Source organism: Entelurus aequoreus, linkage group LG11 (genome assembly GCF_033978785.1).
Source record: "Entelurus aequoreus isolate RoL-2023_Sb linkage group LG11, RoL_Eaeq_v1.1, whole genome shotgun sequence".
NCBI classification, from domain to species: domain Eukaryota; kingdom Metazoa; phylum Chordata; class Actinopteri; order Syngnathiformes; family Syngnathidae; genus Entelurus; species Entelurus aequoreus.
Window position 1 is genome coordinate 61,845,998 of NC_084741.1, and position 18,070 is coordinate 61,864,067.

Sequence of the window (18,070 nt, forward strand, 5' to 3'; positions counted from 1 at the left end):
ATTTGCTCTTCTGCACCAGGTTAGCCCATCAGTGGGAGCACAGTAACATTTTTAAGTACCTGCAGCATCATACACTTGTGTGTGTAAATGTGTTTTCATGAGGTTTTCAAAAATAAAGCTCTCTTGAGGAAAGTGTACCCCTGGGAAAATGTATTCATAATTTCTAATATTTATATTCAAGTTCATAGATTTGATATTTATATTCTAGTTGAAAACAGCCCTGTGAGGAATTTATAGTAAAGTTCATAAAAAGTTAATAGAATTAAAATTGATGGAGAATGTCAGACTATTTCATTCAGAAAGACTGTAGGTTAGCTAGGTCATTTAAAATATCCTGAACTTTTTTTGACCCTGCCTCTTAAAAGAATCGGAATAGAGAATCGTCAGGAATCGGAATCGAAACAAGGAATCGGAATTGTTCGAATTCAAACGATACCCAACCCTAATTCCAACTGCTGTTGAAATACTGCTGATCCGCTATTGATTGTCTAATAACATAATGACAATGACTATGTACAGGATTGAATGGCTTATGGTGGCATAACAACAATGTCGCTGGTTTGGTGACCTACAAATGGTGGCAGTGAGACCGAGTAGCACTTTACTTCTGGTCTGGTACCTAATCCTTAAGTGCTTCCTGACGTTTAAAATAATGTTTTCCTTACACTACATAATTATGTCGTGTTTTGTACGCCACTATTTGCAACAACACTTGGCAAAGGTCTGCTAACAATTGCAATGAACTTTGTGATCTTAAAAACCCAATTAAAACTGAAGAAATTGACCTAAGCCTGCAGCACACTTCATGTAACTATTTTAATGTACTCTGAAATATCTGTAAGCAGCTACATTAGTAGTGTAACAGTCGAGGTCCCCTTCTATAATGAAAATAAAGCTGTATTTTGTCTTTTTGATGACTTGACACTGTCAAGATAAGCTGTTTTGCTTAAAATAATTGTATTAAGTTACACAATCATGTGGATGGATTGATAATTTCATCAATAATCTATCTAATATTTAGTATGATTTATTTTTTTAAGGTAACTGCTGTGCTTCACCTTGTGTAGTTTCCCCTTTACACTTGGTTTTAACATACAAGAGATCTCTGGTCTTCGTGCGTGCTACGTTCCTATGACGACGTTGAACTATATTTTGAGTTTTGGTGTAAATCAGAGTCAATATATAAATTATATCTTAATTAACATCGAAACATTGCAGGATTCAATCAACTTGTTAGTGGTATGCCAAAGAATCACGTAATTTAAATGCAGTATTTTATTTTGATATATTCAAACACAGTGTTACTGTTCCAACTGTGTGTAATGTTACAGTGACCAAAAATCTTAAATATACGTTTATTGTTTTTAATTCATAATTAGACCTACTACGGTACTGTATTTTAAAGTTGGTCATTATGGTGGTACTTTGAGAGCCAAGTGTTTTCTGAGGTGGTACGTGGTGAAACAAGTTTGAAAACCACTGGAATAGGGTACACAGAGTAGGTTATAAATAGCATAGGTTAATGAGAATAGATTATACAGTATAATAGAATATTGCTCACTGGAAGGGGTGTTGCAAAAGAGGGGAAAACGGAGTTATTGGAAAGTCTCAATAATGAGACAACTACATTGCTAATTATCACTGTCAATTTTGTAGGAGCCCGCCCTTTCACATGTTCAAGAGTAACATCTTTATCCTTTGTTAATGGTCGAAACAATCAGATTAGTCTGAGCATGGGGCCAGTGTTGATCAGTGTTGGGACTAACGCGTTACTTTGTAACGCGTTACTGTAACGCCGTTAGTTTCGGCGGTAACTAGTAATCTAACGCGTTGTTTTTTATATTCAGTAACTCACTTACCGTTACTGCATGATGCGTTACTGCGTTATTTTACGTTATTTTTTATGTAGTATCGGCTAGAAACTGAAGATCTGAGTGTGTTTTGTGGCAGCGCTGCGGTGGAAAATAAGAGGCGTACGTGCTTTGTGTGGGTGGGGGCGGGGGGACTCCCATACCGTAGTTGAGGAGCGCAGGGGAGACGTTCCTTCGGGGCTAACAACCTTCACTTTACCCGGAAGTGGTCTTTACAGCTGAGCGTGAATGACGAGGCCGGCGGTTTGTTGCAACTTTGTGACTTTATTGGACGCAGCCCTCCACCAAGCTAGAGAGAGCACCTGCAAGCACTCACTGTCGCCGGTCGCTCACTTCTCTCGCCCACTCACTCACTGACGTCACCCACCTCACACGCTGTCATATCTTAAAGGGCCACACACACACGCACACACATAAACGCTACTATCATAACAACTAACAAGACATCAAGCCTTGATGTCTTGTTAGTTGTTATGATAGTAGCGTTTGAAAAATCGACTCTTGGCTTCGCCTTGATGATCAAGGCGAAGCCAAGAGTCGATTTTTTTAACAAGGAGAAATTCTCAATACTTTTCTTTTGTCGAGCACAAAGAAAATAACATTTTAGTTAAATGTAAGTTGTGTCTTGGATCAAATATCCTATCTACTTCAAGTTCAAGTTAAAGTGCCATTATGTTGCAGCTATTTAAAATAGTTTTGTCAATTTGTTCTGGACAGAAACAAATTGGCCTTTGAAACATATCTTTGTCTTTGTGTGTTGTATGTAGACCACATTGTTTGTGTGTTGTATGTAGACCACATTGTTTGTGTGTTGTATGTAGACCACATTGCTTAGCAGAGTTCAGTGATGCAAATGCACGTCAAGTTGATCAACACATTGTATTATTCTCCAGTGCAATAACAGTACTGAAATGAAGGCTAAAGGGCATTAATGGGAGCTTTTAAAAAAGAAAAGAAAAAAAGAAGTAACTAAATAGTTACTTTTCAAAGTTACGCATTACTTTTTGGTGTAAGTAACTGAGTTAGTAACTGAGTTACTTTTGAAATGAAGTAACTAGTAACTATAACTCATTACTGGTTTTCAGTAACTAACCCAACACTGGTGTTGATTGCCCTTATTTTCTGAGCTTTGTAGTTTCACCTCACTTTTCTCTTTCCACTTTACTTCTCTTTGACACGCTCATCAAAAGAGTAAGCTTAAAGCTTGGGAAACATAATCAGGGTCAAAGTTAGAAAGTGAGCTAAAAAGAACAAAAGTGACGCACTTTCTCTGTGTAGCGACACACATTTACGTATTATTCCTGGTACGTTTTATTCTGCCTAATGTTAAATATTATTCTTTGCACTTGCAGTAACTAGTTGTCGTTGTAGTGCGGTATTAAAAATGTATTGGAGTGCATCATGAGCATGAAATCTTGTAACACTTAATGTCGTGTAACACAGACAAAAAGTACTGAATGCATCTTCACTGTTAAATTCATTCTCTGCTTAATCCTGGGCATCATTTCAAAACATTCAACTCATTCGAGGCATTGACACTATAAATTTTCCACATTTTCAAAATGGTAACTTTTTGAATTAATTTCACTTTTTATGTAACATAAATCCAGTCTAATCTTGACAATGTGTACTGCTTACACATTTCTGAACTGACAATTTTGGTGTCTCAATATTGGGGCTAACCCCAAAAACGGACAAGTGGTAGAAAATGGATGGATGGAATATTGGGGCTAATCTTATGTTACCAAAATTTGCATAATGTATGCTACTTGCAGGTTCCAGCCATTCCAACCTTAAATTGTTCGAGTCATTCAATATATCACCTTAATTCCATATTATCCATGACAAAATGACCAATTCCACCTTTCTCAAACTGTTCCAAATTCTACATGCACCCTATATTTCAATACATTTCTTCAGTATTACAGCATTTCAGCTCAGCGTCAGCTCTTGACTATTCACACACAATTTCGACAGAAATTCCATTCTCTAGTTGCTCAGGCTGTTCTGGTCCATGATGGAACTACTAGAAGTTGGCCTGCAGCTCTACAGCCACAGCCAAGACCTATTAGGCAGCCACATTGTGGTATCGGAGTTCAAGCCACAGGGCTGAGGTTATGATTCCTATTTAGGAAAAGGCAAGAGTGAATGCATGGTGGCAAGAAAGAATGGAGGTGGAAAAAGTAGCGCAAAAAAGGAGTGACAGATAACTGGAAGGTGAAGTGATAGATTGTAATGTGGTGTGGAGCTTGTGATACAAGGAGTAGTGGAAGATGGATGAGAGAACACAAGGGTGGGTTATGGAATACATTTGATGTCAGGATTAATGCCAGTAAAGCTGTTAAGGACACAAGCTTGGAAGGTGCGGGGCAATAGCATAGAGACATTACCATGACGCTGATGGAAGGACGGAAAGTAAACTATGTCAGATGATGATTGTTAGTCTGACTTAATCCAAGGAGAACATCTTTCAATTTTCAATCATTTTGTTTCCATAATAAACTGGAAGGATCAAAGTACACCTGGTGAACTGTAGTCAGGCACACAAAATAGGCATTGAAAATGTGCAGCAGCAGCATTGTATTGCACTACTGATCCTGTAACACTTTTTACATCACACATGCTTTCAGTCAAGCACACATAATTTCATAATGCACACACACGCACACACACAAATAAGGTCACACATCACTGAGCTTTGTAAAAGTGAAGCAAATTAGAGGCATTTTATTTACATTGTTAACAAAGAATAATAGACCCTACAGGAATTCCTGCTGAGCGGGCAAGTTTCTGTTACAAAGTGTGTCTTTGAGTTGCATGCAGTGCATGTGTTTGTGTGTGCAATTGTCACATCTGCAGGACAGCCAGCAATCAGCCAGCGCACACACACACACACACACACACACACACGCACGCGCACACAAACACACACACACTGGCTTTGGGCCTGAAACAGCAGATTGGGGTCTTGTCCAAAAGCCCATTAAACTTCTTGAAAGTCCTGCTAGAGCTGAAACATCCTCCTGTCGTCATGCTGGGACATTCCACAGCACGCCAGAGACCCTCCACTAATCCTGCCGGCATGGGAATCATTATTGATAGGATCCTAACGCATTACCTCAGGGCTCACTTATTGTTGGTAAAGATTATTTTTTAAGAGTAAACCAAGACCCAGCAATAGTCTTATATTTCATAGAAATTCATCAGAAGAAAATGTTTTTCTTGGCTTAGAGAGCTACCTCTTTGATCAGTGTAAAAAAAAATAGTCCTTTCTGCTCTCTAACAAACAGCTTTATACACTCAAAATGGATATTGTGGACACTCTGTGAGACCTTGTGAGAGTAGAGCCTGGCACCTAATCCACCTTTGCACATGGGTGCACAATGTTATACATTTCACTGACAGATATTGATGTTCTTTGTATTTCAATCAAATTGTTTAGTGTGTCGGTCGAACATTTTTAAACAACTGTCCAGTGTTTGCCAGACAGATGTACTGCATATTCTTTCCGATTTATTTTTTCCCCCCTCAAACCCATTATTGCTTTGACAAACTGCAAAGTTCGGAATTACACGAGTTAAACTCATTTCCTTTCACTTGTTATGTGTCCAGGTGCAGTTCTGTTGGCTAGTGTTCAGGGCATCGCGATCAATGTGGACCCCATCTTCTGCACATGGCTGCTGTATCAGCCTCATCGAGGGAGCAACAGGCAGCAGCAACAGGTTTGAGACACTTCATTTTATCATGGCATTATTTATTTTTGCAATTCTATTATATTAGTGCTTTAGACTACATGGTAAAGGAGTTCACTTTGAAATAATCTTTTTGTTTTGAAAGAATGAACGTTTTTTTGGAGGGGCATCCCATCCGATATTTGTATCGGATATCGGCTTCCATCTAAAATCTCTGATATAAGTGCTCTGATACAAGCAGTTCTACAGCATGTTTACTGCAAAGCTTGACAGCGAGTTATAAGCTACTCAACTGAGCACACTAGGTTGGTCTTTTATTTTATCTTAGTAGAGTAATTTCAAAAGATAAACATGGTAGGCTATAGGCTGCTAGGAGCTAGCAGCTATGTAACAGCTAAGCACACAATAACACACAAGCTAGCCATATGTAATATGTGTCCTTAATTGAACAATTGCAGTTTAAAATAGCACATTTCTCAATGTAAACAAGTATCAAATAATGATAGTTTCATGTTACTTACACAGGGTAAGGGGTTAGGGTTCAGAAAGTATTCCCTGTGCTTCACTATTTCTACATTTTGTTATTTTACAGCATTATTCCAAAATTGAATACATTATTTATTCTTATTATTGCTAAATTGCTAATTTATTAAAAATAAAGAATGACATGTACATAAGTATTCACAGCTTTTGCTCAATACTTTGTTGATGCACCTTTGGCAGCAATTACAGCATCAAGTCTTTTTGAATACAATGCTACAAGCTTGGCACACCTATCTTTGCAGCACCTCTTAAACTCCATCAGGTTGGATGGGAAGTGTTAGTTTTCATCCAGCATGTCCCTGTACATTTACCTTCAACTATTTGCGCTGCCTTTGTACATCTGAGTCAGATCATATCTGAATGATGTCTAATTTTAAATGTAAATTGGTTGTTTTGTTTGGCATTGATCCGAAACATCTTCCTTTTCTATTGGAGCCAAGCTTGTTTTAGTTTTAGTCTGCCCATGTTGTGTGATGTGGGAATAACCCACATTTGGCAACTGGAATCTTGCACTTAATATGCCCCTTGCCTTTGTAACTGTCGTTTGGGAAGGGATCATCTTCTTTCCATAAAAGCTGCATTTTTTTGTTCTTTATACTGCTTTCCACATCTGCTGCGTCATTGTGTTCCACTTCCACTTTTGCTCAATTAAAGTAGCCTTCATTTTGCAAATAGTAGCAGCTCATACAAGTCGCATCTCCAAAAATTGATAAGAATGAATAACAACGAAATCATAATACAATGGTTTTGCTATAGTTTGCCCTGCTTCTTCTTGCCTTATGCTGTATAAAACAGCTGTCAAAATATACAAATGTGAGAGATAAGGAGAGCAAATGACTTAATCTCACCTACTCCTTACTCTGGAGGTTATTGCTGTACAAGGATAAACACGTGTTTCTGGGCTACTTTTCAAGGTCTGGTTGTTTTAGGCAAGACCTTTAGCTGAAGGCCAAACAACCACCTCGAGAAACCGCAATGAAGAAGCTCACCACTGCAGTTTTTTTAATTCAGAGTATTGGAGAATGCTGATCATTTTAAAACATAACACTTCAATACAATTAAATATACAAACATTTAGATAGCTTAATGAGGAGATGGGAGTGAATATGTTAACAAAAATGAGTTATTTTTTAGTATCAATGGATAAATAAAAAAAAACCATAGGTGTTATAGTTATGGTGTTAGTTTATTCCGAACATGCATGCTGTTGCAATGTGGTATGTCACAAATTTACAGTTTACCACTTCATCGTATCCAAAAAGGTAGACATAGTTATCAGTGATGTGCATTTTCCTCACTTAGGCTGATATAATATATACAGTATCTCAACATATATTTACAAATTTGAATATACTGCCAAAAGTTCTACTCATTACAATTTGCCTTCTACAATTGGTGTAACACACTTTGTCACCTATAACACAAAGCTGAAGTCTGTTTTTGCTGTTTTTAGCGTTTTTTTCACAACATAAAAATAGATTATCAAAATGGTCCCCGCATGCTTTGACATTTCAGTATGCGGCCCTTGGTGCAGAATGTTTGGACTATCGCTTAATAGTATTGGTACAACATTTTAACGTCATTATTTATTCCATAATCCTCATTATGTTGTGATATCATTGCAGAATCCAGGCCCAGTTCCCTTGACAAAGCGAAGAGAGGATGACATCTCATTAGGGAGCGCACCATTGGTCCAACAGACTTCCAATCAAGCCTCTGACTATGCTAGCAGCCCTGTCAAAACCAAAACTGTTACAGGTAGGCTTAAACACTGCGTGCAAACAGGCGTATTCATAGCAAACTACTTTTAGGTAATGTTGCAATTTTGCAAACAAAGCATGCATGCCTAAACAAAAACACACAAAAGTAATGCTCCAGTTTTCAAAATGCGCTAGTTCGATGCTAATTTACACTGGATACTGTATGCCATATACATATTAGCATGAGCGAACTTACGTGGCGTTTTCTACAACTCCACATTTGGCAATCAAAACTGCAACTAATTAGACATGACAGTCAAACAGCTAGTGTGTAAAAAAAATACAATACTTACAATTTAAACACATTGTAGTGCTCAACAAAAGACAAGACTGGCATAGTCAATTTATTGCGAATTTACTATTTCCTGGATATGGCAACACACTTTGGACAAACTGAAATGAATGCATACTTGCAGATGAGACACATCAGTTTAAGAAAACAAGATATGCTGTAACTGGACTGTGCAGTTATTATGAGCTCATTGTCTAATGTTAAATAAGAAAAAAATAATTTGCTTACTAACACATTTATTACCACTTGAAAACAAACAAATGTACCGGAAAGTGGTACCGGAATAGATTCTTAGCTATCAGGAATTAGTACCGCATTGTTTCAAATGTGAAAGGTACCCATCACTAACTGTAGTTATTTCAGCCTTTTGTACAATATTTATGTCTTGTTATAAATGAGATTGGGTTTTTTAAAGACATTTTTTTAATTGCTATACCATGTGAAGAACACACTTTGTGGTAAATATACAAACAAGATAATTGGAGCTCACCAAGAAATCATTGCTCTTGAACATACCTTCAATTAAGAACGATTATTTTTGCTGTAGTTTTGCCATTCCTATCTAAATGGTATTTTTGAATTATTGACTTTATGTTTTCATTTTTAAACTGTCTTCATCCTTGTATTGCCAGCTGAATGAAATATATCATCAACATTCTATGTATTGGTCATTTGGCAGATTTGTGTTTATGTTGGTAATGGCTGTTTGTTTAACTTTCCAAAACAAATTCAACAATTGGCATGCAGTTGAATTGATAGGCTAGATGGATTTAAAAAGCATAAAGCTGTTTTATCTTTGAAATTGATTTTGCTTTGATTGGCCTGATCTCGTCCTTTGAGACATCACAAATTTAAAACGTTTTTAGTGCGACAAATTGTGTTTTTGTAAGAAAATTACCCGAAATGGCCCAGCTAATGTTTCACTTGTCGAAGCATATGCATAGAAAAAACCTTGTTCTACACTAACTCAAATATGCGACTTTTTATTTGTATTTTTTAATGGCTGACCATATCCAATTACTACTCTTACATGTCTTTAAGGGACCAGTCACACCCAAGTGCACATACATTGAAATGCAGCCACATAAATAATAAAATAGCTTGGTTAGAGTACATACTTACTTTTTATTTGAACTTCATAACAACCTTTCACAGTCGGATCAGAGATGTTGGGACAAGCCAGATGTGCCGAAGAATTGGCAGAAAGATGGGTGACTTGTGTATGTGGTCACGGTTTTTAAAAAACACATGGTCAAAACACAGGAGCAAGAACACATACAGCAATCTTTCTAGCAACTTAACTGTGTGATATAATGGAGTGGTACTCAACCACTGGTCCATCGAACTGTACCTGTCCGTGACGTATTTGCTACCAGGCAGCACAGAAACATTAAATAATCCTTAAATGACCTCTTTTTCTCTGACTAAACTTTCGCCTTTCCCTCTTGACACACTAATAAGCTTGTTCATAGATGAGTAATAAAATACCTGAATGGAAGTCCCTATTTGGTATATTTGTTATATCTTCGTTACACGGAACAATGCACATTAGGGTTGTGAATTTTTGGCCACCTAACGATTTGATTTGATTACGATTTTTGGGGTGATGGTTCAACGCAGAATCGATTCCGTTTTCAACCCACTTCACTCAATGTATTATTTGGTATAATAATTATAACAAAACTTTTTCAAAGCAATTTACAGTATAGAAAAGTTCCTTGAATCTTATGAATGAAAAAATATGTATTTTTTTTAATTTTTTTATCAATGTTTGGGGTTGGGGGGTGAGAAAAGCAGTCCATATCTGTTTTGACCACCATTTGCGTCACACAGTGAAACACATCTTCTTAGCATAGAGTTGATCAGGTTGTTGATTGTGGCCTGTTGAATGTTGGTCCACTCCCCTTCAATGGTTGTTGGGAGTTGCTGGATATTGGCTAAAACTGGAACACGCTGTCATATATGCCGATCCATAGCATCCGAAACATGCTCAATGGGTGACATGTCCGTTGAGTATGCTGGCCATGCAAGAACTGGGATGTTTTCAGCTTCCAGGAATTGTGTGCAGATCCTTGCAACATGGGGCAGTGCATTGTCATTCTGCAACATGAGGTAATGGTCTCAAATAAATGGCACAACAATGGGGCCTCAGGATCTTGTCACGGTATCTCTGTGCATTCAAAATGCCATCAATAAAATGCACTTGCGTTCGTGCTCCATAACATACGCCTGCGCATACCATAACTCAACTCCCACCATAGGCCACTCGATTCACAACGTTGACTTCAGCAAACCGCTCTCCCACACGACGCCATCTGCCCTCAACAGTGAAAACCGGAATTCATCCGTGAAGAGAACACCTCTCCAACATGCCAGACGCCATTGAACATGGGCATTTGCCCACTCAGGTCGATTTCGATGACAAACCGCAGTCAGGTCGAGACCCTGATGAGGACAACGAGCATGCAGATGAGCTTCCCCTGAGACGGTTTCTCACAGTTTGTGCAGAAATTACTTGGTTATGCAAACCAATTGTGGCAGCAGCTTTCTGGGTGACTCGGACGATTATGGAGGTGCACCTACTGGTTGTGGAGGTCCTGGGGTGGTGTGGTTACACATGGTCTGCGGTTGTAATGCCGGTTGGATGTACTGCCAAATTCTCTGAAACTCCTTTGGAGACAGCTTATGGCAGATAAATTAACATTCAACTCAAGGGCAACAGCTCTGGTTGACATTCCTGCAGTCAGCATGCCAACTGAAAGCTCCCTCAAAACTTGTGATATCTGTGGCATTGTGCTGTGTGATAAAAACTGCACATTTCAGAGTGGTCTTTTATTGTGGGCAACTTAAGGCACACCTGTGCAATTAACATACTGTTTAATAAGCATCTTGACATACTACACCTGTAAGGTGGGATGGATTGTCTTGGCAAGAAGAAATGCTCACTAACACAGATTTAGAGAGGAATAGGTATTTTGTGTATATAGTAAAAGTTTTAGATCTTTGAGTTCAACTCATGAAAAAGGGGAGAAAAAACAAAGTGTTGCGTTTATATTTTCATTCTGTTTAGTGAGCATTAACAGATGTGTTTACACTTGGAAAAGTACACCAAAAACGCATACATACTGTAATGCACAAAATATGAATACAACACTTTTAGAATAGAAATACAAATCCATAGACATGCATTGAGACTAATGGCAAGTATATATAGTTTTGTTATATAACTATACTCTTATACTCCTCGACGATGGCATCACACATATAAGGCATCAGATATGTTAGTCAAAAAATAAGCCCATAAGCTAGGAAAAAGGCCTTAGCTCTCACTAATTCAGAATTATCTTGAGTTGAATTTTTCATGTGGTTGTTTTTGCTGTATTTACTGTTTTTGCTGTATTTACTGGCCACACAATGTGACAATAATGTCTACATTAAACTGGTCCCTGGTGGAAAAAAGGTTGGGAACCCCTGGTATAATGCTCTCATAAATATACTGTGTGTACATCTCATGGGCATTTGTTTACATATACGTCCATCTCCAACACTTTTTACAGTACTATGTAATGCAATTTGAACATAATTCAAGAAATTTTAGAAACGGTTTTATTAATCAAAAAGTAGACATCGATCCATATACATGATCAGTTTAGGGTATATTATATCTGTAACCAGAGCTGATGGAAAAAAACTAATGTCCTGTTTAAGTCTGCATCCAACATTTACGATCAAAATGTATTTTTTAAGATACAGTATGAGTCAGTCTATTTATCTTTTACAGTGGAAATGGGGATGCAATAGTTAACAAGTTTTTACTGTTTCCAAAATGTATGTGCAGCAGGTCTAAACAGGTCTTTTCCTGCCAAGTTTTTTTTAATTTTTAATATAGCACAAATTTCCAATAAAAGGTAGCATACTAAACTTTCAAGTCCTATTTTCTGCGTATGCAACTTTAATAAATGAGACCTCAGGTCTGTGCTAAGGGGAAGCCAGGTAAATCACTCCCAAACTTTAAAAGGTTAGAATAGGCGGACTGCCAATGTTATGCTTTGCATATACCGAGTAGATTATCTTTTTTTAATTTTATTTTTTTAACCAAGAGCGAATGATTTCTCTAAATAAAATGTCTGGAATTGGTATGATGCATCACGAGAAGGGGAAAAACTCAACAATTGTACACATTGGATGCTTTGCTTTCTTTTGAACATACTGTATACCTGTCACTTACAATGTAAAGAGAGCATTATGCTGTTTTGTAACCACATTGAGAAAAGCTACAGTTTCATTGTAATCAAGGGGTCTTGCCTGCAGGCCTTTGGTGGGTGCCTGTTAATGTGTAGGCAAATGTACAGAGACACACACAACCAGCTCAGTTCCCCTAAAAACGCTGGGGGCAAGATGATATCATGCTGTAGTTTTGTTGCTGTGCAGCTCAAATCGCGAAGCAATATCCTCTCCGTTTAGCGAGCAAATACATCACTGTTTCTTCTCCCGTTTTACTTGTTGCATTTTAAATTATGCAGTGTATTATACTTATTAAAATATACCATTTGTAGAACAACTGTGTTTCACAGTTTATACACAGAACAGAGTATTTCCTTGTTACGTCGCCACTCTCATTTTCTTGGAATTAGGGCTGTCTTTGACTCAGGATTTAACTGAAATCTGATTCGTATGGGCAAAATCTATGGCGTCATCTATTTTTTTGAAGTGCACAGCTAATGGGGATAACCACAAATAAACTAAATCCACAATAAAAAACGATTCCCTATGTCCGACAATACAACTAAGAGGTTAATTGATAGTCGATTAAGACTCACCCAAATACAATCGTTGACTATTCTAAGACACCCTGGAATGACTAACTTTCGTTTAGTTTTCCATTTTCAAATAGTCCTATTTTTTTCATAGCAAAAGGATCCACATTTTTCCAAATATCTTCTGCAAATACAATAGTGCTGTTCGCCTCCTCAGACATTTATGTTGGTAAAACATGTTTCAGCTATATGCAGTAACTTTATAAAAGATGAGATTTGTGGCTTCATATGAGACACGAAAAGTGTACATTTGTGTGAATTAGGGCCGCCCTCAACTAAAGATTTTCACAACCGACTCTTGATTCAAAACTAATGTAAAACATCCAAACAACAGAAGAATAAGTGATTATTACATTTTAACAGAGTGTAGATAGAACATGTTAAAAGAGAAAGTAAGCAGATATTAACATCAAATAATTCATTTTCTACCACTTGTCCTTAATAATTTTGGAAAAAATAATAGAATGGAAAATGATACAATATGTTACTGCATACGTCAGCAGCTAAATTAGGAGCCTTTGTTTGCTTACTTACTAATAAAAGACAAGTTGTCTTGTATGTTCACTAGTTTATTTAAGGACAAACTTGCAATAAGAAACATATGTTAATGTACCCTAAGATTTTTTGTTAAAATAAAGCCAATAATGCAATTTTTTGTGGTCCCCTTTATTTAGAAAACTACCGAAAAATATTGAAATAATTCTGGCACCGGTACCAAAATATTGGTATCGGAACAACACTAGTATGTAGTAGTGTATACTGACTGATCAGTAGGTGTCAGTCATATAGATGTGCTCTACACTTGTACGTGAATATTCCAAAGTTAACTGAAGGTACTTATGAAAAGAATAAAGTCTTTCTCTAAATTAAAACAGAATTCTCATTTGCTGCTTTTTCCACCTCAAAACAGGCTAAACCACAGTTTGTGAGGTCCTTGGCTCTCCCCAAGAAGACATCAAACTTGACTAAATAGAAGATGTAAAAGTCGTAACAAGTTTCTGTATGTGAACTTGCTGAATAATTGTTATCTTTGCAAAAGGAGAGTTACACATCCAGGGCAAGGCGGCGTGTCCTGGCACCTACGTCGAGTCCCACAGGGACTGACAGCGGAATTTTAGCGGGCGAGGTTGATTGTCGAATCAGACTTTTCCGAATCGAATCGTCAAATCATCGACTATTAGAAAACAACCCTGGTGTGAATGATTATCTTTTACAAGAAAAGATGCATTTCAAAATGTTCTCAGCAGTTTATAGTCGATTTTTATCACGTCACCTCAAATGGGTTTACATAATAGCGTCATAAGTATTTTTTTCTATTTCTCCCCAACGAATGTTCCTGTCAGAAGAAACATCACAATCCAAGTCCAACCTAATGTTTGCTAATACTGTATCTACCAGGGAAATGACCTCAATGGTTTTGCTTTTCAATCCTTCAATTAGCCATTGGCGCCCTGAGATAATTCTGCTTTTGCTGAGAAACGTATTCTCCAATTTGGCTCTGCTTCCCAAAGTTTGGAACAAGAGCTGCGGTCTTTGTTCCAGTCTACTAGTGGTCTGGATGGTGGGATTATGTGTAATTTTCCTGTTTACTGGGAGGAGTAAAAATCTATATTGTGAAATGGAAACATTTATATTGTTTGTGCCATTAATCTGTAAAGTTGTCAAAAAATATGGTTTGTTGGTCAAAGTTCCACTGCTCCGAAAACCTTCTGGTGATCTCAGGCACTTAAGTCAAATTATTAGACTTAATGTGCTGTATATTTTAAAGGAAGACACCAACTGAATTGATAAATGCATGCATGTGTCCACAAATGATAGAGGGAACTGTACGTCAGATTTTAGGCAGAACTACGCAGTTGTACATAATCTAAGTCCTAGTAGCCTGATGGAAGTCAGGCAGGTTTTTATTGGCTGCCGTGTGCTTTCCAGAAGGGATAATATTTTCATTGTGGAGTTTATATAGTTTAACATTTTTTCTGGTACGGCCAATAATTTATCAAAATAACGATGGTTGGCTTGGGAAAGAAAACAAGACGAATTAGAAATAATGAGATATGAGGCCCCTTCCTAAAATGACTAGTCATAGTCTCACAGGGACTCTTACTGCTAAATTTAAATATACGTATGTGGACGACGCACACTGATTAGCCACTTCAAACTTCTCACTTAGTCTTGGGTGAATATTTTTTTCTTATTGTTAACTATTTGCTTTTATGAAGGATAAGGGTATATTATTTATTGTGGATGTTGGCTGCGTGATTGAGGTTAAAGTGAACAGAAAGGAAAGTTGGAGTGCTGACAAAAAGAGAACACACAATAATTTAAAACTGTGTTCATATAATTTTACGGCGAGGCATCATAGGAAATGGCTGTCCTAAAATAACACATTTTCTCAGTTGCTCTTTACAACTTTGTCACGGTTTTGTTGACTTAAGTCATTTTTGTCTTGTTTTAAGTGACACTTACTGTAGGTGAAAAAAGTTAAAAGTTTATCGTCTTACACAGACATGACAACTCTTTAGCATTTTTGCCAGGTGAATTTTAGTTGGGAGATCAACTACTTACAGTATACTCATATTCTTACACAACACTCACTTTTAAATACAAAGACCATTCCATTTGCTGGTTGTAACAGTAAAAATTTAATTTGTCGTTGTTCAACTCTAAAACCGATAACACACAGTTTGAGTACCGTATTTACCGGACCATAGGGCGCACCGGATTATAAGGCGTACAGCCGATGAATAGTGTATTTTTTAATCTTTTTTTCATATATAAGGCGGATTATAATGCGCATTAAAGGAGTCATACTATTATTATTATTCTAAATTAAAAACACTTCCTTGTGGTCTACATAACATGTAATGGTGGTTCTTTGGTCAAAATGTTGCATAGATGATGTTTTACAGATCATCTTCAAGCCGCTTCCGGACGCGCCGTTTTGTGGACGGTCTTATTTACGTGGCTCACCTTCGGCAGCGTCTTCTCCCCGTCATCTTTGTTGTAGCGGTGTAGCATTTATTTTTTATATTGTTTTTATATTGGTTTTCTATTCATTTATTTTTTGTTTTTATTCAATCATTGGTGGAGCATGATATTGTTTTTAATATTGTTTTTAACATGGCTGTGCAGCACTTTGAAAACATTCTTGTTGTGTAAATGTGCTATATAAATCAAGTGGATTGGATTGGATTGGATTGGGAGTGGAAGAAGTGTCAAAAGATGGAGCTAACTGTTTTAATGACATTCAGACTTTACTTAAATCAATAATGGAGCAGCATTTCCTCATCCGGAAACAACAACGCCGGAAACTCTAATAACTAAAGTTCTCTGGGTGAATTATATAAACCCACTACACCGGTATGTTTTAGTGCTTTCATGGCGAGTTTACTGACAGATATAAGTAAGAACTATACACTACTTCATATTAGAAATGACAACAGCGGAGGATGAATGTCCCATAACACAAAGATAGAGAAAAAGACGAAGTTTATCGACTAGGGCGTCGTCACGGACTACAAAGGCAGACGCGCACAATTTTTCAGGATTTATGCAGATCCAAAATACAGATCAGCAGGTACCAGAAGGTAAGAAAAGTTTCTTTTGCATAATAGTGCGTAACAAAATGCCAGATAATATGTCTTAACTTATACACACACCATTATAATACACATACAGTGGGGCAAAAAAGTATTTAGTCAGCCACCCATTGATTGTCAATGGGTGGCTGACTAAATACTTTTTTGCCCCACTGTATGTTGAAGCACATCAAACTGCCATCTACTGGTCACACTTATCATTACACCATGTTCCAAATAAAATTGCTTCGAGGTGGGTAAGCTCAACCAAACTTATTCCTTGCATTAGGCGCACCGGGTTATAAGGCGCACCTTGTATTGAAAGTGTGTATTAACCCATCCCAGGTAGTTGAAAATGACTCATTTGAGTGACAGGACTGAACGTAACTAGTGAATTTTTTTGCATAGACTTAGCATATACATACTAGTACCTCAACGTACAAGCTTAATAGTTTCTGTGACGGGCCTTTTAACGTAACTACATTTTGTAACTTTTCAATATTATTTTAAAGTTTTTTGCTGGCGTTAGACTCCTTTGCTTTGATATGCAGATTAGTGCTATGCTCGAATTGGTTTGCCAAGTCAGCTAGAGATCATGTTTTTGAAATTGTATTTTGTAATTCAATAAGTACCATCAACTTCTTCTCAGCACTGTCCTTTACACCCACTTTCTTCCTTCCTATGGTTAGAAACCAAAGTTATGACGAGCTCTAGCTATAAGATAATGCTACCATCTAAGACCAGATGTTTTGGTCGGATCTCACAGGGTTGATTGTGACATTTGCTACGTCAACTAACAGTGGAGAGGCTCGTAACTCAAATTTTTGTTAGCAACTTAAAGCATAATAATTAGCTCATAACCCCAAAGAACTTGTGGAATGAACTACCCGTATCTTGAGGTACAACTGTATTATATTTCATTGTAAAATCTAATTTTAGGATCAAAGACACGCAACCATTGCTGTTTCTCTAGTTTTCAAGGTAGTTTACATTGATCTTTTAAATTATATTAATTGGATATGCAATCAGATGAATGTGTAGAACACTTTGCAAAATAAAAAAAATATTGTGCATTTGATATTTTTATTTTTCCTGGGGACACAAATGTCACTTATTTGGGTGGAATGGCCCACAAATGGATTTGTAACCTTTTTTTCCATTTTATTTTCAGTTTTTTTCTGAATTAATTGTCTGTCTCTCATTGTTAAAATAAACCTACCAAAAAAACAAACATATGTAATATGTAATATGTAATATTATATGTATATGTAATATACATATGAATATATGTACTGTTGATGTCTGCGTAAGAACGTAAACTTCAAAAATCCGCAGGGGATCAAACAATTATCCCCTAACTGTCACTTACATGAGACAGATATGACATGAGCCAGCAAAACTCTGACATAAGCCGTCATGCCTGTTGCCATGCTGGTTAATTTAACTGTTTTACTGCTTTATGAGTGAGTGGTTTCTGAGGGGCTGGTGGTTTTGTGTCATTAATACTATTTCATGAC

At 37.1% G+C, this 18,070-nt stretch overlaps 1 protein-coding gene across 1 annotated transcript in view; it reads left to right on the plus strand.

Annotated features, from left to right (window-relative positions):
• Window positions 1-18,070, plus strand: part of LOC133660324 (intermembrane lipid transfer protein VPS13B-like) — a 563,168-nt gene that overhangs the window by 183,745 nt on the left and 361,353 nt on the right. The window contains 2 exon segments of the mRNA XM_062063728.1: window positions 5,484-5,593; window positions 7,732-7,864. Of these exon segments, the coding sequence (XP_061919712.1) occupies window positions 5,484-5,593; window positions 7,732-7,864 (243 nt within the window).